The sequence below is a fragment of the Corvus kubaryi genome, unplaced genomic scaffold (genome assembly GCF_017639235.1).
Source record: "Corvus kubaryi isolate FWS band 111438036 unplaced genomic scaffold, C.kubaryi_AGA036_p1.0 split1-131, whole genome shotgun sequence".
In the NCBI taxonomy this organism is placed as follows: domain Eukaryota; kingdom Metazoa; phylum Chordata; class Aves; order Passeriformes; family Corvidae; genus Corvus; species Corvus kubaryi.
The window spans coordinates 5,247,342-5,270,927 of NW_024582073.1; the positions used below are offsets into that span (position 1 = coordinate 5,247,342).

Here is a 23,586-nt window from a genome sequence, read left to right on the forward strand (position 1 = left end):
CTCTTTAAAATCTTTAGTCCTCTGCAGGTTAGTGGTGATTTTCTTTTTCTCCACAACTGGGCTTCTTCAAGTCTGACAGGAAATCCACAAATTTTGTTTAAATGCATTTTCCATATATAATAGGGCTTGAGATTCAAAGGAATTCATTCAGTGTGCTCTCCGAATGGCATTTAACTCCCCAAGAAAAAACAGTAACAGGAAGTGTTGTTTTAATTAGTACATGAGCTGTGCAGCAGCTAATGTATTCCACCTCTTCACTGTTGTAAAAGGAGCAGGTTTCTTGGTAGCATGAAGCAAGCAGAGAAGAGGGATTGTGCTCTGCTCTCCATATGCTTCAGAGCCCCATCCGGGGGAAGGTGTGAACGGGAGGTGATTTGTAGCTGCCTGCCATTTGTAAAGAACAAGCTTCTGTTGTTCTCCAGGCTGGAAAGAAACCTGGCTGCCCTCTAGAAACCTACTGCAGTGCAACAGGTAGACAGCAGCCTTCAGAGATTTTAAGTTCAACAATAAGGGATTGTAAAGAAAACTTATTTTTTCATTTATGCTTAAAAAAGAAGTACTGGATATCAGGCTGGAAATAGAGATCCCTGATTTCCTCAGACATGCTATTTCTTGATGGAAAGTCCCAAGGAAGTCACATTTTAGAGGAACTTTGAAAGTACACCTCTTTTCCCTCTATCGGGCCAGCCATAAACAGCCAGACTGTACCTTCAGCTGCCAGTGCCATCTCGGGGTCCCAAACTGGGTCTAGCACAGCACTCTGATGTGGAGACCAGACAGACATTGGGCCCCTCCCTGCTCTAGTGCTCCTCTGTTTTGCCAGAAGGCGCAGTTGAGTGCAGCCCAGCGTACCAAGGCTCCCACACCTCTCCTCTTGGTTAATGAAACAATGTGGCCTGTGAAACAGGTGGTGAGGGTGAGTGATTTCATGACCTCCTCCAGCCCATGAGTGTGTCAGCACAAGCTGTAAAGGAAAGCCCAAGCTGCAGACAGCATTTCCCTGGCAATGAGGTTCAAGTGACAGGTGATGTTACAGAGGTGCTGCTATGCTTCACCAAGAAATTGCTCAAGAGAAGATTGACCCAGTACCAGCAAGCGAAGTGGGATATGCTGGGCCAGGCAAGGTGAGGAGCATTTCAGGGGCTTCCAGCTACAAAGCCAGACCGTGTTTGCTGGAAACTGTCCTGTAGTTCCAGAAATGGGAAGTAACAAGCTGGTTTGAAACAAATTTTGGTCAATCAGTGTATCAAATCATGCAGCATTACAACAAAAATAGTCCTTTAAGTTATTTTGCACTCATTAAAAAAAAATGCAATTTCAAGAGCCTGTCCAAAAATACATGAGTGTCTGCCTTAGAGTTATAACTGCCACTGAGGTCCAGTTCGTGCTCGCTTCGTTGCTCTGTGGGGTATAATGGCATAAATCCTCAGAAGCTTGGCTTGATGTAGCCCTGCAGCAGTCATTTTATCTGTTCTGCTGCACCAGCTGGGGATCCAACTTGGAGCCTCTCAACAAAGAACATTCAGACAAATGAAAGCTGTGTCTAATCAGCATCTTGTAGGAATAGTTTCAGAACTCTATAAATGTATGTGTGTGTATGCATTTATATTTTTTTTTTTTTTTCTGTGCAGAACGCAATGGTATGAAAGTAATTCAGATTAGCTGTCAAATATTCCCTGTACATTTTGAAAGTACCACCTTTTTGATTGTTTTTTTTAGTACATAAGGATTCTGTCCTTTGTCAGTTGCAGAGGAAAGTTTGTTCGGGGATCTCCCACCCAAAATTCCAGGTGTCTTCTTGACAGTTTGGATGCCTGTTTGCAGTGCAGGCTCCGTGGTTGCAGCACAATGCAAGCTGGACCTGCAGGGAGCCCCTGTTCTCTCAGCGGAATTCTGCATAGACATAGAGGTTTGCTGGTGCAGGATTGATAGCAGAACTGGAGGATGGACACAGAAACCACTACAGCAGCATCCCTGGAGAGGACAATAGCAATAAGCAGGAGTGACTGTGTTGGTGTGAGCGTGTGGCAAGAAGGGTTGTTTTGTGATGGATCTTCTGCCACAGGGATGAAAAGTCACTCAAGAAGAGAGGCAGGCAGAGATGTCAAAAGGATTAGAGCTGTGTTGACAAGGCAATAAAAATACCGGGTGACCCACTTACCTCTCACTTGGCTAATTCTCATCAGCAGCTGAGCTTAGAAGGCATTTTTTTCAGTGCTTCTGTGCAATGTAGGTCCTGTGGTGAGGGGGATGGAGCCAAGACTAAGGATTTCCCTTTTCCAATGCACTGTCTTGCCACCCAGAGGGTCCTTTTAGGTGGTCCTATAATTGGAGTTTGGCCTCAGTGGAAGATAAGCGTTATACTTTAGCAGAAGGGCTTTGGAAAAATACGCTAGAAGTAATAACTCTGCCACTTTGAGAGATAAGAACTTTTTTTATGATAATGCAGCTCTTTCCAATGCATGGCTGACATTTCTGCTATATTTAGCACAGACTCTTCCATTTTTCTTGTTGCAAAGGTAAGAAATGTATTTGGAGTTAGCAGGCTGCCAGCCAGGGAGGAGCAGTTCCCTTCTTCATGGCTGTTTACCCAAAGAGACCGGCAAGCCAGCTGGCTCCTTTCCACATAACAGGGGGCTCTTCTTTGGAGTGTGCTAGCACAGGACCCTCTGCTTGCTGTGGAGAGCAAAACATTCTCTGTGCCGATGAAAATGCAGTGTGACTGAGGTTACAAAGAGAGACGCTCTTCACTTTGCCTGATGTCCAGAATTTTTGCCTTCTTGCTTAGCTGCAGAGACTTGTGCCGTGCTGAGGACATGCTGTCTAAAAAGCCGCTGAGTTTCTAGAATATAACACAGTGAAAAGAATTTAAAATTTCCTCCAGTTATCCTTTTCCTACTGTTTATTATCAAAACACATGAAAATTTTTCACTCACTCAGCTGTGTGTTTCTTTATTTCTTTAGGCTGTGACTCGTCACTGAACTTGACATCTCAGAAAGCCACAGAGGCAGTGGACGGTATCTTTCGGTCCCTCAGGGATATTGCCAGAGTCCGAATGCACATGAAACAGTTTAATTCCATACATAACCCAGGCAGCAACACCCACCAGGCAAGTATAGCATTTTTTTCCATGTCTTTGTTATTTCTCTAGCATGCTGTCAAAATTACAGCACTAGTTTTGTTGATGTGCTAATCCTATCCACATTCTGCCCATATAGAAGATACATAAGTAAAGATTTTATAATTGACCTAATCATGAAGAACTTCCTCAAGTCTTTTGTCAAAACTCAGGCATATGCATGTCAATGTCAACAAAGAATTATCTGAGGAAGAAATTCATGCTTTGCTCTGCAGCACTGTGGAATGACATAAATGCCTGTGAAAGGCAGGGCTAGGTCAAGATGGCTCTCAACTAAGACCGCTCAAGGCAGAGTGAAGCAGGATGTCTGCATCCATATGGCAACTATATTCTTCTTGTATTTTCTCTCCCATTCCTCTAAGTGTGAGAGACAAACCTGTTTGTAAATAGATGACAAATGCAGCTTCTGCTTCTAAAATAGGAATACATGATCTGTGACACGACTTTAGGTTACCAGGACTAATAGACAGTGGTTTTCCGTCTCTCTGTCTCCCCTGAAGGATTTTACCTTTTCCAGTTAAAAACAGAGGTTTATAACAGAAAGCAGTGATTTAGAGAGAGATCATAAAACATTATTCTACCCTTGAGCCAGAAAAAAATCTTTCCAAATTCCTAACAGTGCTGTAGACCAGCAAAGGGATGTAGTTCAAATTAAGCATTGTTTTGTAAGAACATAAGTGATGAGCGTTGCGAAATGTCACTGGAAATCTAAGGTGAAGGAAACCTGTTCCTGAAGTCTTCTAGCAGTTTTGACTAGTCTGGTGTTCAAAATGGAGAAAATTGTTAAGAATTTAATACAGTTCAGTGCAGAGGCTGTGAGATGATAAGAAAAGTCTCCTGGAAGTGTAATTAACATCACTATGTTCTTTGGATGTAATTCAGTTTGCTTGCTTAGGGATAAGTGCTGGAACACAGCAAGGGATATATTAACACCTTGCAGCCCCTTAATCTAGCCGTGCAATGGATCTAGTTGCTTGAGTAGGACAAACCTTCTGCTGAGGGAAGTCCAGGAGATTTATAATAGTAGAAATAAGCAAGCAGTATGTGATTGTCCATGATACTTACAGCTCTCTAGAAATGGGCCTCTCTTTTGACTGGCAGATGTTGTGTGCAATCAGTTTAGCTCCTCAGAAGAACTGGTGCCTGTGCTGTGACCATACCTGTGGGATATGCCCAGCCACTGCCCTGGAGGGATGTCTGCTGAGATAAAAGATTTTGCAATCGCCCAGCAGGACTCCCTGGAAAGGCAACCACTTTTGAGTCATGGCGAGGAAAGGTAGACCCACAATCCTTTGGGATACCCTATGCAGATTGTTCTGTAACCCATTGGTCCGTCCCAGACCCTCTGTAATCCATTGGTCCCCTTGCTGATCCCCTGTATCCCTATAAAAGAAGACCAATTCACCTCTGTAGAGAGAGAGCTCGTCCCTGGCTTCCTTTTGCCGGAGGGGACCCACAATAAAGCTCCCTTCGTGCGGAACCAGCCACACGGGCCTTCTCGTCTCTCTCTCTGGTCTGGCTTGGCCTAGAGGCTGCCCTGCAGAGCTGAGCTGGAATCACGAGCTGATATCACTAAAGAGCTGACAGCTTCTGCAAGGGCTCTTCTGCCAGCAGCTGAGATGAAGACACGGGACCCCGGGAAGGCGATTCCTTTCAGGACCATCTCCCTGGACCGGTCATCTCTTCCTGAGTCACAGCCTCGGACCCCACCACCAGCTGTAATACATACCCATCCCCAGACCTGCTTAGTGCTATGGGAATGGGTTTAGCCCGTAGGTACTTTTTTACTTTATCTGTTAAAAGCTGGGAAGCCTCCATTTCTTCTTAAGACTCATAAAAAGGTTTCTATGGATAAGTAACTGGGAATTGGATAGCCTCTTAGGACTTTTTGTAGCATTGTAGTTTGTATGTTTTACATAAAATGATATATGTTTTCATCAGGTTATCAAACTAGTTCATGTAGTGACCATGCAAGAACAGAATTTTGCCTGTTATTGAAACTACTTTCATTTTGATCTAGATATATTTCTCCCTTCCTCCTTCCCTTCCTCCATTCCTTCTTCCATCCCTCACTTTCCTTTTCTCATTCTCTCTCTTTCTCTCCCTTTTTCTCTCTCTTCTCCCCTTTATAATCTTGTCAGGGTGTGTCCCATAGCTGTTGAGGTTTTCAACGGCTATTGAACACAATTTGTGCCTGCCAAAATTTAAAGTTGATAGAAGTTTCATTATGTGAGATAGAAACCAATGCAGCTGTTGGGGGTTGTACAAAAAAAAAAATCCCTAAAAACTTGGTAGATTAATTTCAAGTCATATAAGATTTTTAGAAATATTTGAGACCATTTTAGTTACAAAAGGTAGGTGATCAAACTGTCTGTATTTTAGTATCTGCATAGTCTGACTGGGTTGTTTTCAAGGGCACTGAGTTTTGGTGATGAAAATTCAGACATGCAAAATCATAGCACTTTTTTGACGTCTTTTGAATACATAGTTTTGTCTGAAGTCAGATGATACTTTTCCTTTAATTTTGTGGAGTAAGCCTCACTGTTAAACTCTGATTTGATCTCTGCTCCAAAAATATTTCATTCCTAATGTTTTTCTGTTCCTCATCTATGAAGATATTAAACAGAGTTTTATAAATAGGGCTTCATGCCTGCATGTGTATTTTCAAACAGTTGTTTATTGCGTGCCTAGATTTGACAGAAATCTTGACATGTTCTAAAAGATCCTGCAGCTCATGTCTGCTGTAATTTGCTTTGTTGGCTCAACTAAAAGTTATGCACATGTTGTGAGAAGAACTAGATGAGTTGTATAAATCTTTGTTGACAGGATTGTATTAAAAAACTGTAAGCTTTGTTTCTCACTCTAAAGTGTTGGATTAAAAACATTTCTTTAATGACTCCAGAAAATTTTAGTTTCAAGCCAAGTGGCTTGTGTTTTATTTTCCATCCATTTTTACTATTACCTTGCAAGATGTCTCTTGTAGATATCATCTTTACAAAACTAATGTCATTATGCTTGATTCCCCTAGGAAATCGCCCCTAAGGGGTGATATATGCTTGGGGTAGTCCCAAAGCCAAATAAATGTGCTAATTTTAAAGTTGCTCATTTTCTAAGATGGTTGCACTTATTGAAATGATCGTGGTTCTGTTGCAGTTTGGGCAAAGTTTAAAGCAGTAAAACAAAGCTCCATCTGTAAACCAAGTAAGCTTGAATTTTCATTAAAGATCTTTCCATTGGTCCCTAAAAGTTTTATCTTAAAAATTTTCTCAGGATGTGAGAGTGGTTTAAACCTTGGTATCAGAATGTGGAAATTATTAGGCTACTACTTCGTATTCAGCCTGGGTTTGTGGATCCTGAAGAGGATACAAGGTTTATCCTTTGGGAATAGACCTTCCAGCATGCTGACCATTTGTACCTTTACATTTTCCACTTCTCCTAGCCCCTAACTTCTCTGAAGCTCTGACATTCATGACATTCATGATATTCAACCCCACAACGGTGGGGTTGTTTGGCCTGTTTTTCAGAAATCTTCCACAGGTGGAAGCGTTGTGGTGTGCCAAGGCCATGGAAGCTAAAGGACTAACAGGGACTCCTTAGCTCTGCTCTCCCATGAGGGACAAACAGGCAGGTTGGCCTCTTCCCTGCCCTGCTGATATCCAGACCTTAGTGAGGACGTGACACTTGGAGGAAGGCAGGAGTGGTCCAAAAAAAAAAAAAAAATTCCTGTTCAGATGTTTGTAAAATCCTTAAAAAGGGAATGAGATCTGGGTGCACAATGGGCGACAGAGTCTCATACGTATGGTTATCCATTTCTGTATTACCTCCAAAAAGATTCCATAGAAAGTAAAAGCCCCGTCTTTCTTCCTTGTCTCTCATAACTGATACAATACACATGGGGCAGAGTAAATGTGTGGCTCTCTTCCAGTCTTTTCAGTTTGATGTTGTGCTGGTGCATGCCATCTGCAGTCAAGGTCACAAACTCTCTGAATGCTTTCATTTCTGGGATAGTTGTTTCTGTAAGCTTTAATAGAAATAAAATGCTTAGAATTGTGGTTGCACTGAGTCTAAACAGGTTTACTCACAATGTGTTGTTCTCTTTGTGCAGGCTTCTTACAAACCTCTGCTGAAACAGGTAGTGGAAGAGATCTGTAATCCTGATCGGCCCGATCCTGTTGATATTGAGCATATGTCATCAGGCCTCACTGATCTCCTTAAAACTGGATTCAGTATGTTCATGAAGGTAAACCAGCCTTCCCAAGCTCATCTGTAAGATTTTCCTGAGGTCAGAGCATCATGCAGCAGTAGCTGATTTTATTATGCTGTTCAGCAGAACTTGAGGGGAGGTTAGGAGAGTTAAATCCTTGAAGGGGGACTGGGAATAGCTTGAGGTACTACACTGTAGGTACAGTGCAGACATGTAGCACCTGCTGAACGAAACAAGAGGAATGGAGCAGACTGAACATCTAAGTAAGGGTGATGGTGGACACCAAAATAAGGATGATATATCTGGGAAGAGACAATGTGGCTTTGCTAAAGGAAGTGCTAACTCACATAGCTTTTAGAGCTCTTCAGAGATACCCAACAAATAAATTGATGTGAGTGTCAGTTCATATTATCTACCTGGATTTCCAAAAGGCATTCCACATGGCACCTCATCAAAGGACTTTAAAGACACTCAGCAGCCTTCAGATAGGAGAGAAGTAAGTATGAACAATCTGGTCTCACACAGCATGAAGGAGGAGCTCTATATTCAATACCTTTTCTATAATTAGATATTGTTCAACTTGTACTGGGGAGGAAGGAAGCCCATTAGTTAGAAATTTCTTTGTGGATTCTCTTAGCATGTTTTAAGACAGTCATTCTACAAGAATTTACTCTGCTTTACAAATTAGCCCATGCTAAGTGTCCACTAAATATTTACAGAGTTGAAGTGTGGAGTAGCCAGCATGTTGTACATTCAGCCTTGTCTTACTGCATATCCTGAATTCTCTGTTGAAAACAGCCCCAGATTTACATCAAACCACATCAATACTATGGTTATGAGTACGGTACATTTCAGTACTGTGCCCAGTGTTTTTCTTTCAGTTTTACCACTATCACCCCTCAGCATAGAAGAGACATCAGCAAACTGTGCGAGGCAGTGGACACAAATTGCAGCAAGGGAAGTTTCAGTTTAATATAAGGGAAAAAATACCAACTGTAAGAGTGGTTAAGTCCAGAGAATTCTCCGTCTCTGAGATATTCAAAGGTTGGCCAAACAGAGCCCTGAGCAACCTGATACAATTTTGAAGTTGGCCCTGCTTTGGGCAGGGAGGTGAACTAGATGAGCTACAAAGACTCCTTCCAACTTGATTCTGTGATTCTACGGTAATAGAAAAGACTTTTTTTTTTTTTCTCTTTTGTGCAAATTCCTGCTAGACCTGCATTTAAAGTCAGGTGACAAAAATAGTTTTGACTGTTGTGTTGGTACTATTCTAGAACTCACTAACAGAATAACAAAGTTATTTTTCTGTTATTTCAAAGAAAGCTAGAATTGAGCACAAAATCAAGTAAGCCTAAAATCCAGTGCAAGAGAGAGACATAAATATATTCTGGCAATATGTATCTGTAAGCGCATCTTTCCTGGTAAAACAAATATCCTACTATAAAGAATATTTAAGAGATGAGCAAGTGAACTTTGTGTAGGATGAATATTTTGTAGGCATCATCACATACCTCACAAATATGTGTCCATGCTTGCTCCCTTGGTTTGTAGCCTGGCTTGCTGGCATGTGCTCAATTGTTGTGTGAATGGGTTTCTGACCAGCCTGTATTTCTGACACTATCACACCATCAGCATAGTAATTATTTTGTGAGCTTCCTTATTTTTGTTTCTTTCTCAGTGCCTGAATATAAATGCCAATTCACATAATAATACTTTGGTGATTGCCTCAGGTGTGTTAACTCAGGACAGACTTTTAAAGATAGCTCACATCCAGAAGTTGTTTGTCTGGCAGGTGTGTTTGTTTTGAAGCTAAGGGATGGTGAAGGGAAAAAGCCCCCCTGCCTCAAGGACTCCTCTTTTGGCTGCTTTAAAACATAAAACACATGGTTCTTTATGATCTGAGCTTGCTGTCATTGATAACAAGTGCCCTGCACAGCAGCCTAGTTTCTGGTGATTGGCGTGTTTTCCTTTTTCCAGTTATTCAGCTAAATTAATTGGTTTTTGGTTGGTCACAAATACCAGAATCATCAGTGCTGCTGTCCTTATTGGGTGAGTTACAGAACAATAACAGTTGTTTTTGCTGACTTTCCTCAGAGAAAAAAACTGTGGTTTTTGAGCTGCCATGAGCCATGAGAATATACCTGTCCTCTCATGCCTTCCTGTTTCAGTTTTAGAGTTTTATTGACCACTGCCACCCTGTTTTCCCACCTCCTCCCCTCTCTCTCCTCCACGCAGACACGTGCACTGGCAAAGAGCTCTCTGACCATCAGCATCTCAGCATACCCTGTACGGTGAGCTCAGAGCTGGAGGGAAGGCACTGATGTCCTGCTGGGACACTCTGCTGGCTCAGGGCACCATCCCCACTTCCTCTGGGCTCTTTCACTTCAACGTAATGGTTTTGAGGGGTTTTTGGTTAATCTTTCTAATTGCCTGAGGCAGCTCTCCGAATTTTTTTTAATGTTTGGCATTTTGAGTTGAAGGTGAATTTCACTCAGGGATTTTTGCAAAATTCAGGTTTCACAGTAAATTCAGAGGCTGTGGAAATGTCCCAAATTAACCAAACTGTAGAAGGATCCCAGAAGATACACATTGCCTTTGTTGCAATCTATTTCAGTTCTTCTCTATCACTGAAATGAGTTGTGTTTAGCTACACACAGCCAGTTCCTTCCAAAGAGAGAGTCTTGGGTGGTTGTATTATCAAACAAACAAACAAAAAAAATTGGCAGAAACTTGCATTCTTAACACAGCCAAGTATTTTGTACCCAAAGTATTGTCCTCCTTCAAAATACTTACACATAGCATAACAAAATTACAGATTCCAAGGCCCTGTTCATTTCTGTTTTAATTTAATTTAGAGTTTGCATGACTAATAGTATTTTTAATATGCATTTCTGGAATTTGTGGTTTGAACTTTAGTCTTCTGAAAAATATTAAGTTTTATATAGGCACCATGTGTTTGGATCTAGGTTTATTTTGACTGAAGGAAATTATTTGTTAGGACATTTTCTCTTTAGCATTACCCTGAAAGCTTGTGTTTTCTGATTCCTATACTGGGTGTCCTTTCAGTGTGCCCAATGTTCTGCATGCATGTTTATCATGAGTTTGTTTTTGCTAGGAGGGATATTAAGAATCATAGAATCACAGAATCACAGAATCACAGAATCACAGAATGTTCTGAGCTGGAAGGATCCCACAAGGATCATCAAGTCCAGCTCCTGGCCCTGCACAACACCATTCCCAATTATCACACCATGTGCCCAAGAGTATTATCCAGGCAGGCACGGTGCTGTGACCACTTTCGTGACAAGCCTGTTCCAGTGCCCTGGAATTGTGGTGTATATGCTATCTGTGCCATCAGCTCGATGAAGATGGCCAGCAAAGTGGGGGTGAGTTAGAGAATAAATACCCAGTATGCAAATACTCAGCTCACTAATACATCTCTCTAAGGCTTTTGTACTAGTTTCAGACTCTCAGGAATTCAAGAGCTCCTTGCCTGGGGAGCAGCATTGAACAGGGAGCCCCATGTAATCAAAGCCAGCTAGCCTGGAGAGAGAACATGCCATCTCCCTGTGCTAGCTTCAAAAGGAAGAGTCCTTGCTGAAGGTTACCAGGCAGAAAGCCTTCAGGATGAAAAAGTGCCAAAAGACTAAATATAGCAAAGCCACAATAAGGAGAAGAAGAAGAGCTGTTCCTCCAGGAGCTGGAGCCACAAGGATCAAAGAAATCTGCTGTGGTGGGGAAAGCAAAAGAACCCTGCTCTGCCCAAACATGGTTGACATCACTTTCATTCTGTCAAGTGAATGCTGTTAAAAGCCTATGCTCATGCAAGGAAAGGAGGTGGAGAGTCTAAAAAGGAATTAAACTATTTCGTCACTTTTCAGAGCCGAGCATTTGGAGTGTTTCATGCTCCAGGGTGATGTGACAAGAGCAATGGCATGGGCTCTGTTGACATCCCTCCCAAAGACTGGATCAAGGTAGTGTCAGGGGAGTGTGTTTTCTCAAGAAGGAAACAGTTTGCTAGGAAACAGCAAAGTTTCATCAAACTTCTAGAAGTGGCTAAGAGGAAACTGAGGTAAAGCATCACCTTCACATTTAAAATTATAATGCAGTTTTATAAAGTCTTAACTGAAGTGGGATGTTTGTGCCATTTTAAAGATAACTGGAGAAAAATGAAACAAGTATTTTCTTGGAGCTAAAGTTTCTCTATATTAGTTACAAGGCTCTCATAGAAGCATTGAAAACTCTGAATTGAAACAAGCTAGAAACTGAGTTTAGACTATAATGGATCTGATTTATTTTTACTGGATGAATTGTAAAAGATTATTCACTGCACCGGTGAAAACACATTGCATAAAATTCTTTTCCATGTTGACCTCAGGCAGGGATTCTAGCATGTTTAGGCTGGACTCCTTGCTTCTACTGGGTAGTAATTTACCCCTCATTCCTTAAAGTCTCCTGTGCATGTGTATCCAAAGTAAACATCCACCCAAGTACTCTCCTCCCACTCTGGGAAAGGGAGGAAAGTAAGGAAGAAGGAATGGAGGGAGAAACCCTGAGACTTCAGGAGAAACTCCCATAGGTTTCAATGGAATCCATGGAGACTTTATTTCCCTGGAAACAGTTAATTAGTTCTAACTGGGCATCACCCCCATTGATTTCCCTCTCAGCTGCTACAGCATTCCATGAATATTTCTTTCTGAGCTTCCTCTTTGCTCTTCCTCTAGCCACTCAGGGAGCTGATCGCTGATAATCCATAGGCTTGGACCTGGGTGAAGCAAGTACAAATAATGCTTTCCTTCGTTTTACAGGTGAATCGCCCTCACCCTGGTGATCATCCTCTTCTGATCATCTTTATGGTTGGTGGAGTGTCAGTCTCTGAGGTCAAAATGGTGAAGGATTTGGTAGCAACACGCAAACCTGGTACCCAGGTAAAAACAGCTCTAAACTTACAGTTCCTATCCAAACAAAAACTAAGAAAATTCATCAAATAGTGTTCCCTATAGCACTGGTACCAAACCTACAGAAAGCCACAGCCAGATGGGCAGAAATGATGTTAGGGTTTTGCTGTGAAACATCCATAGGCAACAAGTATTCAGGCACCAAGGATCTGTTTTTTCACATGTTGTAGTCAGCAACGAAAGTTCAAACTCAGGTTGGAGAGTTCAGAACAGACTGGCATTAATTTGAAGTAGCTTTCATCATGTCTCAAAAGATTAGTGTCTTTGTATTCCTTTTAAACAGAAACATTTGCTGTCCGAAAAGCTACAGGCTCCCTGGCAGTCCACTACGGGACATAGCGCAGGGATACTCAGGAGTCTGGGTACCACCTAGTGACTTATGAGGGGTAATCCTGCAGGCACGCCAACTAGCAAGGGTGAGGAGCAAAATAAATTAACCTGGATACAGCTGTACTTTTCCTGTGTCTGGCCAGGTGTCTCTGATAGATACCTGACCACTAGACCTTAAGTAGCCTGAAGCAGGTGATTTGGAGAAAGCCCCAAGTTTCTGCGTCCTTTGAATGTGCTGTTGGACTCCGGGAAGAAGGATGGTTCCCACAGTGAAGCTTCAGTAATGTCCATGTGGCTGGTCTTTGCCTCATCCACTTTCTGGCAGCAGAACTTGACTACAGTAGCTGTCATCTGAATGGAGGAGGGAGAGGAGGAAGATAGGTGAGCTCTGGTGGCACCTGAGATGTTAAAAATTGTCATTAATTGTGGAGGACCAATCAGGTGTGTGTTGAGTACTGCAGATACACAGGGTAATACAAGAACTCTAAAGTGCTGTGTAACCAGCTGCATCATAAACATAACTCTAGTTTCCAGGGTGGCTTGTAAACATCTTGTTTTCAATTCCTATGGAATGCAGTTGTGATTAGTGAGAAATCATTAGCAAAACAGAGCCAACCAAAGGCAGAGCAGCCCCTCAGTTTGACATGTGTTTTCCGTGTTTCAGTTGTCTTTGCAAGGCAGTCTCAAGCAGTGTTTTGTAAGTTGGAGCACCATTTTAGCGGTGGTTTTTTTTGATCTGATAACACGATTCTTTCCTATTAACCTACTGGTAATCTCCTCAAAATAGCAAATTAAATTTTCCCTCTTGGAGGGGAATTGAGTTGTGACATACTGATGGACAAGTTAATCCACACACACAATGTATTAAGACACCCTGAAAGATAAACAGAGGGTTAACATCTGAGTTGGTTTAGAACTATGCAGGGAGATTTTCAACTGGCTTTCTAGAGGGACTTAAGGCTTGACAGTGGTGACATGGGATCTGGTGTTGCTTTGCTTTGGCTTAACCCTGGCAGCAGGTCACCCTCTGAGGCAGATTCCTAAAGCATTTTAAGCTTTTACTGCATCTTGCCTTTTATCCAAATGTGCTGTGTTAGAGGTGAAAGGACTTCGGGGGAGAGGCGGGAGGAGGAAGAGAAAGAAGAAACTAAGCAGTTGTGCGAGTGTCTCACCAAAAAAAAGTTTGTAAGTTTGTTGGATTTACCTGGATTTCTGCACTATAGCTGTGAATATGCACCACCTGTTTGGGATTATTCTCTTTTCAAAAAGCCAGGCATTTATCTAACTCAAGCCAGGGTTTAACAGAGCCTTTTTTTTGCTGTTCAGGCAATCAGGTTCAGGCTTCAGGGAAACACTGGCCTTCCAAGTCCCTTCCAGTCAAAGAAAGCACTAACATTTATACTAATTACTGGCTCTTGGAAAAATGCAGAAATGTGTAAGTACAAAAACTGAATAAAGTAACTGAAGAAAAACTGAGAGGATGCACTGATTACTTCAGCAACTGTTTGGAGTTTAGGCAAATTACATTTAAATGTGGAATAAGAGACACATGTTTCCATCCACAGAACAGTTCTGCATCTGAATGTGAACAACAATTTTATTTCTCATGGAGAAGCACAAAGGAATACAGTGTTTCCTATGCACCATTTGGTTTTGGATGGTGGCAAATAGCTCCCCATAACTAGTGAGAAGTATCCTCTTTTTGAAGGAAGAAATTACTTCTCTTATTCTGCTTTAATCAGGAGAGTAATAAAGGGGAGAGAGCATGAGAGAATATTTCCCCCTCTCTTCTCCCGACATGCACTACCATCTATGTGGTTGTGGCTGAGGTAGGCAGACTGATATACTCTTTCAGAGGCACCTTTAGATGTTAGCTGCATCCTTCCCTGCCTTCTGCTGGGGGAAAACTTCCCATTGGATTTCAGTGGGTCAGGATAGGAGCTCCTGGCTCTTCCACCTTGGCTGCACTAGGAGGGGTAGCCCTTCAGGTGAAGCATGAAAGACAGGCACGGTGTAAGACAGGCACAGAGTACGAAACAAGGAGAAGGACTGTCCTGAAGAGAGCTGCCTGGAGAAGAGATGGACATTACTTATCAGGGCAATTCCCCTCTTCTCTGTAAAAAGGAAAAAACAAACATTCACGTTTATCCCCCTCAATGAGCCCTTGGAGATACTGGAGGGAAAGGAGAGAAGTCCTCCTGTATTCAGCAGCATCTTTTCTGAGACATAAAAGTTGCAGATCTCAGTTTTCTCTCTGGGCTTGCTATTAGTTGCACAAATCCCCTGAGGGTTCAGTGGTAGGACTCCAAGAAGAAATTGCTTTTATCTGTCAATGGCTATTGTTGATGTTTGGCTTGTACACTCAAAAAACTTCGGTAACATGTCCCTTCGTGTTTTTCAGAGTTAAGCTGCGTGATAACAAGATGAGCACATACTGTGCTGTAGTCTAAGTCTCATGTAACATAAGTAAGACAGTGTCAGCCTTTGGCATCTGCAAGTTACAGAGAGTTTTTCAGGCTCACGAAGGAAGAGATAATCAGTGTCAGTTTGCTGCAGATTGTGTGGGAGGACAAGGGAAGAGGAGAAGTGAGGGGGAAGCTATCACCAATACAGAAGGGATCCTTTCAGTATCTGAAGTGAAAAGATGTATGAAAGAACAACAAAAAAAGTTGAAATGCAGCATTACCACATACTTTAGCCATGTGATGGACAGCATTTGATAGATGCTGCAATAAATGGACACACAGACATACTCTGTTGTTGATGTTTGTACTTCTTCTCCTTGACTTTGCGCTGAAGAAGCAAATTCATTTTCAAGTGGGCTAGTATGATTAAATCTGCCCCCAGATCCCTGCCTGCAATCCTGACCCTATGGACACTGCTAAGCTTGGGGCTCAGTAAGAGCAGTGTCCTATGATTTTGACCCTGAGATAGCTCCTCACAGCAAGAGTGTACACGCTCAGTCCTGGATGATAGCTTTGCCCTATCACAACACCTAAATTATATACTTATTATATATTAGGAAAACAGATACCTGGACCCAGCAGGATATGTGTCATGGTTGTAGTGAGTGATGGTTTCATTCATCAGACCCATCTGGGATTAAAAACTGGAAGAAACCAAAGTGATAACATCTGACACTGCTCAAGGTTGAGCTTGATGTGCAGAACAGCCTGTGCCTGGTCTGAGGAGACGTTTCTGAACAGGGAGTCTGGCTCCCTGCAGCAGGCACTTTTGTGGTGCTCACCTTACCTTCAGCTGAGAGGAAACAGGCATCACTCAAATCTGTGCTATAGGAGAGGAAACCACTGCTTCATCAGCTGATGCCTCGCAGTAAACCCAGTGGCAGTCACAATAAATCACAAGGTAAGATGTGGGTAGAAATGTGTCAAAGCACACATTCATTAAGCATACAATGCTACCAGTCATTATGCTCCTTAAAGCAATTTAACTACAGTTATTAGCGAGCAGACAGTTTCACTGGACAAGTTGTATTGCCCTGTCAGTAAACACCAGAAGCAGACAGCCTGCCTAGAGCTGGGTAAAAAACAGTTACTATCTATGGCTCATTAGTACTGTCTCAGTCCCTTCCAGTTTGACTTGTTGTTTCTTGTTCCCCTTTTTTCAGGTAATTGTGCTCTCCTCTGTACTCCTGACACCACATAGTGCCGTTGAGTTGCTGTTTGCCCCAGACCGTCTCCAGCCTGATGCTCATATCTGATGGGGAAGGCTGTGGAGGAGTGAGTGCCTTGCCTGGAAACATCAAATCCCTTCTCTGTCAGTCTTCTCAAGAGCCCTTCAAAAACTGTCATGTCACCTGCTGCAGTAAGAGCTCCAGGTGAAACAGCTGGGTATCTGGCTGCAAGGGAACATCTGCAGCTCGTGGGCAGCTCTTCAAAATGGTCCAGTTGTCCAGCAACAAATCTCCCCTCCTTAACGATAGCACTGTGCAGTGCTGAATCACTCCCAGGCTCACTCAGCGTGGTGAGGGTGATTGTTCATAACAATTCCCTAGAAAAGGAGCAGCTGAGGACCAGGTGATGCACAGTTTGCACTCCCCAAGCAGTACCTTTTCCTGATGGTTTTCCTGGGTTTGCAGCTGGTGGGAAATGCTGCTGAAGGAGGGAGAGGCTAGCAAAATCCACCCTCTGACGTGCTACCTTGCAAAACGTGTGCCTTACACAATGTGAACAGTCTCTACTCTTACTTTGTCCCTCACTCCAGAGAGATCATGGAACAGCAGCCCTGATTTAGCTGGCACAGCAGCTCCCTGTCTGGTGATGCTCTTTCAACAGGACTGTTAGAGACAGGGAAGCAGAGAGCCAGACTCAGGGGCTGGGTTACATGGCTGCTTCTCTCTAAGCTTTCCATTTCCTGCTCTAGTTTCTCCACCCACAGTCCCAGAAGAAAAGACTGTTTCTGATGGCACACTTCTCTGTAGATTTACACAGGAGGCCATATGGGCTGTGATGGTTTGATGATAACCCCAAAAGAATCCTCCCCTCACATGCATTTAAAAAAGAAAAAGAAAGAAAGGGGGGAAAAAAAAGGGCATGATCCCATTTTCAAGGGGCCCCAGCACAGATTCTTTCTTGAGCTAGATTTCTGAGCAGCATGATTAAAGAACAGCTTTTATTTTTAATTTATAATCACGAAAGAACTGCAATCAAATTCAGTTATGTAATTTTTCTTTATAAAACTTTGCTACAATCTGTGATGTAAGAGCAGCAGCCAATAGAGATTTTAATTGCATATAGCACCGAGGTTTCCAAATTGCAACATGAAATGGTGGAGCTCTAAAGCTGCATCCTCTTGCTTCATCCAAGTAATGCTACGACTACAGCTTACACTGAGATGAGAACGTGAAATTAAGTGACATTCACTCTATCATAGCATTCTTTATTATGCCAAAGGAGTAGATTAAATGGGAAGTAGTTTTTTAAATTTTGTTCACTAGCTAGCATTAGTTCTCCTAAATGTTTATGATGGTCTTCAGAAAAGGGTGCATTTTGGTTTAAGTTCAATTTTGAGTGGCTGGAAGGAAACAATGGACTGATTATAAAGCATGGACAATGTCGTCTCTGTGGAAGAGAAATTTGTAAGAATGACTATAGAATGGAACTTTGTGCTATAAAAAATGAGAAATGCTATGAGATTGCAATATTAAAACCTCAAGGAATAGTTTGAATAGAGCAACTGGAAAGCAAGTAGCTGGTCTCTTGGGTTTTCTGTCATCCTGTACTGTTCAGTCTTCTTTAGAATATGGTTGTTTCATAAATTCTATAACCAATAAAGCAATGCTCTTACAATGCCAAGCCTGATTTGTCATCTTCTTTTTTCCTAGTATGCAGAGCCACACATGCCAGAACTGCATATTCCTGCAACCCTTTTTACTTTTGCATTATTTGATTGCCCCTAGGAACCTAGACCTTCTGTCTTGGGAGGTGTCCTAGAACATTTCCTACACGCTGCTCGTAGCGGAAAGGCTTGCCTGTGTCCAGTGGCCATTGCTGAGCTCAGGTGCTCACACCTCTGAGGTGCTGCTGCTTTCCTGAGCTGGTGGAGGCTGCCAGTTGTGGTCTGCACTCCCTCACCCCTCTTTCATCAAATGCTCTCAGGTCTCTGACTTGGCCATCTACAGACCTACTGTATAGAGAAGGCAGGGGGTGAGTCTAAGCAGACACTGGTGATCTTGCACTTCCTCTGGGTCAAATAGCTCCTTTGACTGAGACAGAGACTAGTTTTCCAGGCGCACACACTCTTTGGAGGAATCTTCTCAGCCAGTGGGGCCACAGCTGTGGTAAGTGATGCTGGAACTTAGCCACCATCTCATACTTAAGTACTTCGAGACCAAAAGTACAGTGGAGTCTTTCCAGTGGCCCTAGTGCAATAGTAAGCTTATTCGTAGGCAATAGCTGTAGCAGCTACATGGCACCTGTGCTTGGGGAAAAGGTCAAGGGATAAGGGATCTCCTGTCAGTTCCATATGAGTAGAAACAGCACAGAAGAGATTTGCAAGGGCAGGTGCAGGACCACATCAAGGAGTGTCTGAGTCCTCTGCCTGCAACATGAAGCAATACTCAAAATGTACAGAGGAGAAAACATAAAGCCACCCTTGGGAAATTGGTTTACTTCTCTATTAATAAGCTAAGCACTATTTGGTATAAGCTCAGAGTGGAAGGGCAAGCTCAGTTTTGTTTGCAACTCCAATCCTAAGTCACTTGGCAAGTAAATCATGGTCCAAAAGATTATCATCAGCAGGACCCTGTCAGAGTTTCCCTGCACCATTTATTGCATCTGTGTGCTAACCAGGTGAGCCTGTATGGCCATCAGCCTAGTCCCAGCACAAACATCCTCCTCAGGAAGTTTTTTTAGTAAAGCTACTTTAAACATGAAAGAGGTAGTTGACCTGCAATTTGATTAAGTTCTTCCTTGTGATACAGCTCAAAACATATATATTCTCCTTTTTTTAAGAAAGTGGCAGTCACTTACAATTCATGGTCTTCCAGGTTTTGATCTACCTCACACCCTTCCTTTCTCACAAGAGAGAAATACCAAAGTATTTTTGACAAGTGGAAATGAAGAATCCCATTTTAATTTGAAAGGTCTTTGCCTTATTCAGCTCCTCTCCTAAAAGAATTTCTTAAAAAGAAGTTGTAAAGCAGTTGTGAGAGCTCCCCCGCTGTGGTTTATGCTAATAAAGCAACAGCACAGGCAGGAAAGGACACCTTGCTGTTTCTGCAGTGTATGCTAACTACCTTGAGAAAGCTATTACTTTGTCTCAACATTTCACTGGTTGTTACTCCTTGTTTCTCACCCCCAAAGAACACACAAGGAAACATGCAATTCAAAAATTTAATGTACCGGGCAGTAAGAATGAAAAGTCCACTCCCTAGAAGGAGTATCTGTACACAAAATAAATAAGTTACAGTTTAAACAAAAGCACGACTGGCTTTTTAAAGTGCATGTGTATAAGGCCCTTAGGCTCTCAACTCCATTGGCTCAATATTAAAAAAAAAATTTAGTATTTATATAAATCTGCCATGTGTTTAAGAATGAAGAGGGTCTGGCTCAGCTCAGAACAAGCCATCAGCTTCATTGCCTGGAGCCAGCCATGCTTCACACCTTTTGTTCTTTTTGTGCCTGCTGCATACAGGAGAGAGAGAAAAGTCTTAGAATGGCATCTGTAATAGGCTATCACTCCAACTCCACACTCATTCCTCACAAACTCCATGTTGGATCATTTAGTCTGGAAAGTACTTTTTTCAGACAGTAAAAGAGTTGTTTGTAATTAGATATGTTTACACCCTGTGGACAATAGCTTTGCATACAAAGAGTCTGGTCAAGTTGTCAGCAATAACATTAGTAAAAAATAAAGGACCATTGTTTACAGTCTTGATGCTCAGTCCTGTCTACTTATTTTACTCTTATTTTTACAGAACCATTTGATGTTTGCTTATTTGTTTTGAAATACACAAAAAACCAGTTCTACTGTGCAATAAAATTAAACAGTTGCATCATGCTGTCCTTCATCCATGTGAGAACAAAACTTAAGTGGTTACTTCTGAACAGGGACCTGCAGTTCAGGGCATTTCCCTGCTCAAGTTGAGTTACAGCAAAAAGGTTTCTGCACAAATGAAAGCCAAATCTGTCCAACTTGGGAAAAGGCAAATTGTTTCATTTACTAAAAAGTTCCCTTTCCAAATGAAAATACCTATTTAGCAAGTGACATCCTAGAACTATTTTTCAGGAGTTTTTGGGTTTTTTTTTTCTTCTCCTAATCTGATACTGTTCCTTTTTTAAGCAACTGCTTAAAGACTACTACCATGCAAAAGGCTACTCAAACCATCCTCCTTTCACAATGCCTTGGATTCTACATGTGCCAGTGTTAAACACCCCAGGTTTCAATCTCAAGCTAAACATTGGATAGACCAAGGGCTGTGCTGTCAAACAGAAGTGACAGTCCTCACTTTGGCAGACAAAGCTTGCTTAAACCTTCTCTTCAGATCCTGCATGTTGGGTGACTTTGGCCGTGGAATAAGAGAGGTTCTCCTCCTCTCAGGGGTGCTGGTTATTTGCTGTTTATTGACTTCTTTACAGAGGAGATGGAAGGCATTGAAGACGTTGTTATAGTTTTCACTGACAGATACTTCATAGAAAGTACAGCCCAGCATATTGGCCAGCTGAAGTCCCTGCTGAGGCTCCACCTCTTTGATATGCAAGAGATCAGCTTTGTTTGCCACGATGACAACAGGGACCATGTTCCCTGGATGCAGCTGTCGAACATGATGGTAAAGGTGACTGAGTAGTTCAAAGCTCTTGTAGTCAGTGATGGAGAAAACAATCACCAGGGCATCTGCCCAGCGAATGCATCTCTTCAGCTGCTCATTACAATCCAGACTGTGTTCATGGATCTGAAAAATGAATGGTCTCAAATTAGATAGCTGAAGTCATAAAAGATTAAAGGAACCTGTCTTCAAGAGTCTGTAAAGCCAAATAGCATTTTACAGCTTCAGACATATATTTGGATTTCACATAGTAAGTATGAACTTAATCTGAGCATAGCGAATAAACGCAGATGTTGATTCAGCTGCAAAAAGCTGGAATTTAACACTGGAGTTTGCAATACTCAAATGGAAAATTGACCTGAGTAGTTCTGCATGCAGAGAAAGACTTTGTAGTTCCACAGAATGGGAAATTAACTGGCTAGACAGTAAGTCTGGGGAAGCAAAGATATGAGCTGGAAGCATTTAGTCCTGGAGTGTTGCCCGGTTCAAAAAGGCAACAATCCAGCATTACTCAGGTCTATACATTCAAAACTTTAACTTGTGACACACTAATAAGCACAGCCACAATGTAGCAGACTTTACTTTGTCATACATATTTATGAAGCTTGTTGGGCAGTGGTCATGACATTTGTTTTCACGTATACCGTATTTCACATATACCAGTTTGAATTGTTTCTGGGTTTGTGCCTAATGTTCCCTGTATACAGGAATGAGGCACTTCAGTAATTCAGCTGCTCAAAAGTAATGGGCCTCCAATGAACAAATGATTCATTGAAACAGTCTCTCAACACAGCTGGCTTGACTGGTTAAAACACAAGTTACCACCTCTCCCACACAGAACACCAAACTCTGAAATGGACAGCAAAATGTTTTACAGAAAGACCATAACAAGATGCTGCACAGAGGGATGCAAGCACACGAACAATTAGAACTACTCTGGTAAACTACATGGTCGCATCTAGCTTACCTGAACTCCTGGAGTATCTTGCACTTGGATGGCCAACATCTCTCCATCTACCTGGATGTGCCTGCTGTAGAGATTACCTGACAAGAACACCAACAGGTTCACAAGTACAGTCACCACTCTACAGACAAATGTTGCTTCTGCTGCCCATTAGTTGTCTAGGGAAAGTCATATCATCACTCATGAAGCAAGAAACCAGTGTTATAAGCTTTTGGGGTGTTAACAATATTTATGATATTACTAGAAGCCTGGGATTAAATAATGAATTGACTTGTATGGAAGCTGGGCATTAAATAGTAGGCAACTTGGAACTTCATCACTCTAAGACTGTCTTAGATTGAATGATAATGGTAAGAGGGCAAAATAGCCAGCTTTTATCATATAGAAAAGCAGTTTTCTTGTCATTTAGTATTTCCACAATTTAGTGCAGCTCCCTGTTAGCTGGCCTGTAAGGTTTTCTGGGTTGATTGGATTTTTTTTTTCATTTCTTTGGCTTTTTCAAGTTATTTCCTTAACAGAAGACGGTATATTTTACACCGGCATTAATTTAGACTCTGCACTGTACTCACTGAATGATATACGTAATATCACCTCTCCATTTCCCCCTTTTAGCTAGCCCTGCCTAGCCCACGTAGCTGCTGGCACTCAGTTTGCAAAAAAACAATACAACAGTAGGTTTACAGAATGTTTTCCTGTTTTAGCTAAAAGACTCCTTCAAAAAAGGGGCACTTTCACCACATAAAGTGAATTCTGTCAGGGACCTGCAGTACAACCCATCTCTAGAGCTGCTGTGATCACAAATCGCATGTGGCTGTGCCTGGCGTGCCCCTTTCCGAAGGCTGCGAGCAGACCGGGGAGGGAACCGGCTCTCAGGGAGGCAGCAGCCGCGGAAGCCCGGGGATTCGGGCCGCTGACAGCACCTGCCGAGCGCCCCGGGGGGAGCGAGCTCTTCCCTTCCCACCTGCGCCTCGGCTCAGCGCTGGGGTCTGCACACTCTCTCTCAGGGCTTGCACCCCGCGCCCACCAGCCCGGGCACCCTCAGGGCAGGCACCGCCGGCGGCAAAGCGGCCGCGCTGCCCCCGCCCCGCGGTACCCCCTGCCCGACCTCCATCCCGGCGGGAACAAAGCCGCGCCGCCGCTCGCCTACCTGCGTTCCGCTCGTAGTCGCCGATGAACCGCCGGGTGAGGAACCGCACCACGAGCGCTGCGGGCAGGCACAGACAGGCACCATTAGCCGCGCTCCGCCGCCGCCAGCCCCCCACCCGCCTCGCCCCGACCGCTGCCCCCCTCACCTGTCTTGCCCACGCCGCTGCCCCCCACCACCGCGATCTTGACGAGGCGGGGCCGGGCGGTGGCGGGGCCGTCGCCGCCGGGCGCGCACTCGGCGATGGTGCACATGCTCTGCGTCAGGCGCATCCCGCTCCGCGACCCGCGCCCGCCGCTGCCGCCGCCGCGCCCCCGGCCCTTTTCTCGCCCCCGCGTCCCGCCCCGGCCCCCGGCGGCCACTCAGAGCGCCCGAACACCGCCCCGCCACGCCCCGGAACGCACCCCGAGACACGCCCCGAGCCGCGTCCCGCCCCTGCCGGGCAGGGGGAGCGGCTGAGGGGGCGCGGCGGGGCGGTGGCGCCCGCTCCTCGGGAGGGCTGGGTGGGGAAGGCTGTCAGAAGTGAGGAGTCTGTCTCTGTGTGACCTCCCTGCTCTTC

The 23,586-nt window shown here is 43.4% G+C and overlaps 2 protein-coding genes across 2 annotated transcripts in view; one reads left to right on the plus strand and one right to left on the minus strand.

The window, feature by feature from the left end:
- The window catches only part of SCFD2 (sec1 family domain containing 2), a 195,569-nt gene extending 177,622 nt beyond the window's left edge, over nucleotides 1–17,947 (plus strand). Inside the window, exons 6-9 of the mRNA XM_042053407.1 lie at nucleotides 2,965–3,110; nucleotides 7,246–7,380; nucleotides 12,153–12,272; nucleotides 16,261–17,947. Of these exons, the coding sequence (XP_041909341.1) occupies nucleotides 2,965–3,110; nucleotides 7,246–7,380; nucleotides 12,153–12,272; nucleotides 16,261–16,353 (494 nt within the window). The 3' untranslated portion in view covers nucleotides 16,354–17,947. The remainder of the gene's footprint in view (nucleotides 1–2,964; nucleotides 3,111–7,245; nucleotides 7,381–12,152; nucleotides 12,273–16,260) is intronic.
- A 1,525-nt stretch (nucleotides 17,948–19,472) lies between these two features.
- Nucleotides 19,473–23,359, minus strand: RASL11B (RAS like family 11 member B). The gene is made up of 4 exons (XM_042053417.1): nucleotides 23,176–23,359; nucleotides 23,031–23,087; nucleotides 21,887–21,963; nucleotides 19,473–21,045 (listed from the first exon to the last, which is right to left on the minus strand). Exons 1-4 carry the CDS (start codon nucleotides 23,297–23,299, stop codon nucleotides 20,578–20,580), a joined length of 726 nt encoding a protein of 241 aa, XP_041909351.1. The 5' UTR covers nucleotides 23,300–23,359; the 3' UTR covers nucleotides 19,473–20,577.
- Nucleotides 23,360–23,586: the final 227 nt, after the last annotated feature.

Excerpts from the sequence above, each read along its gene's own strand:
- RASL11B (XM_042053417.1), bottom strand. The coding sequence starts at position 23,299 with ATGCGCCTGACGCAGAGCATGTGCACCATCGCCGAGTGCGCGCCCGGC. Across the intron at positions 23,088-23,175 it reads CAGCGGCGTGGGCAAGACAG|CGCTCGTGGTGCGGTTCCTC; the intron begins GTGAGGGGGGCA and ends GCCTGCCCGCAG. Across the intron at positions 21,046-21,886 it reads AAGATACTCCAGGAGTTCAG|ATCCATGAACACAGTCTGGA; the intron begins GTAAGCTAGATG and ends TTCATTTTTCAG.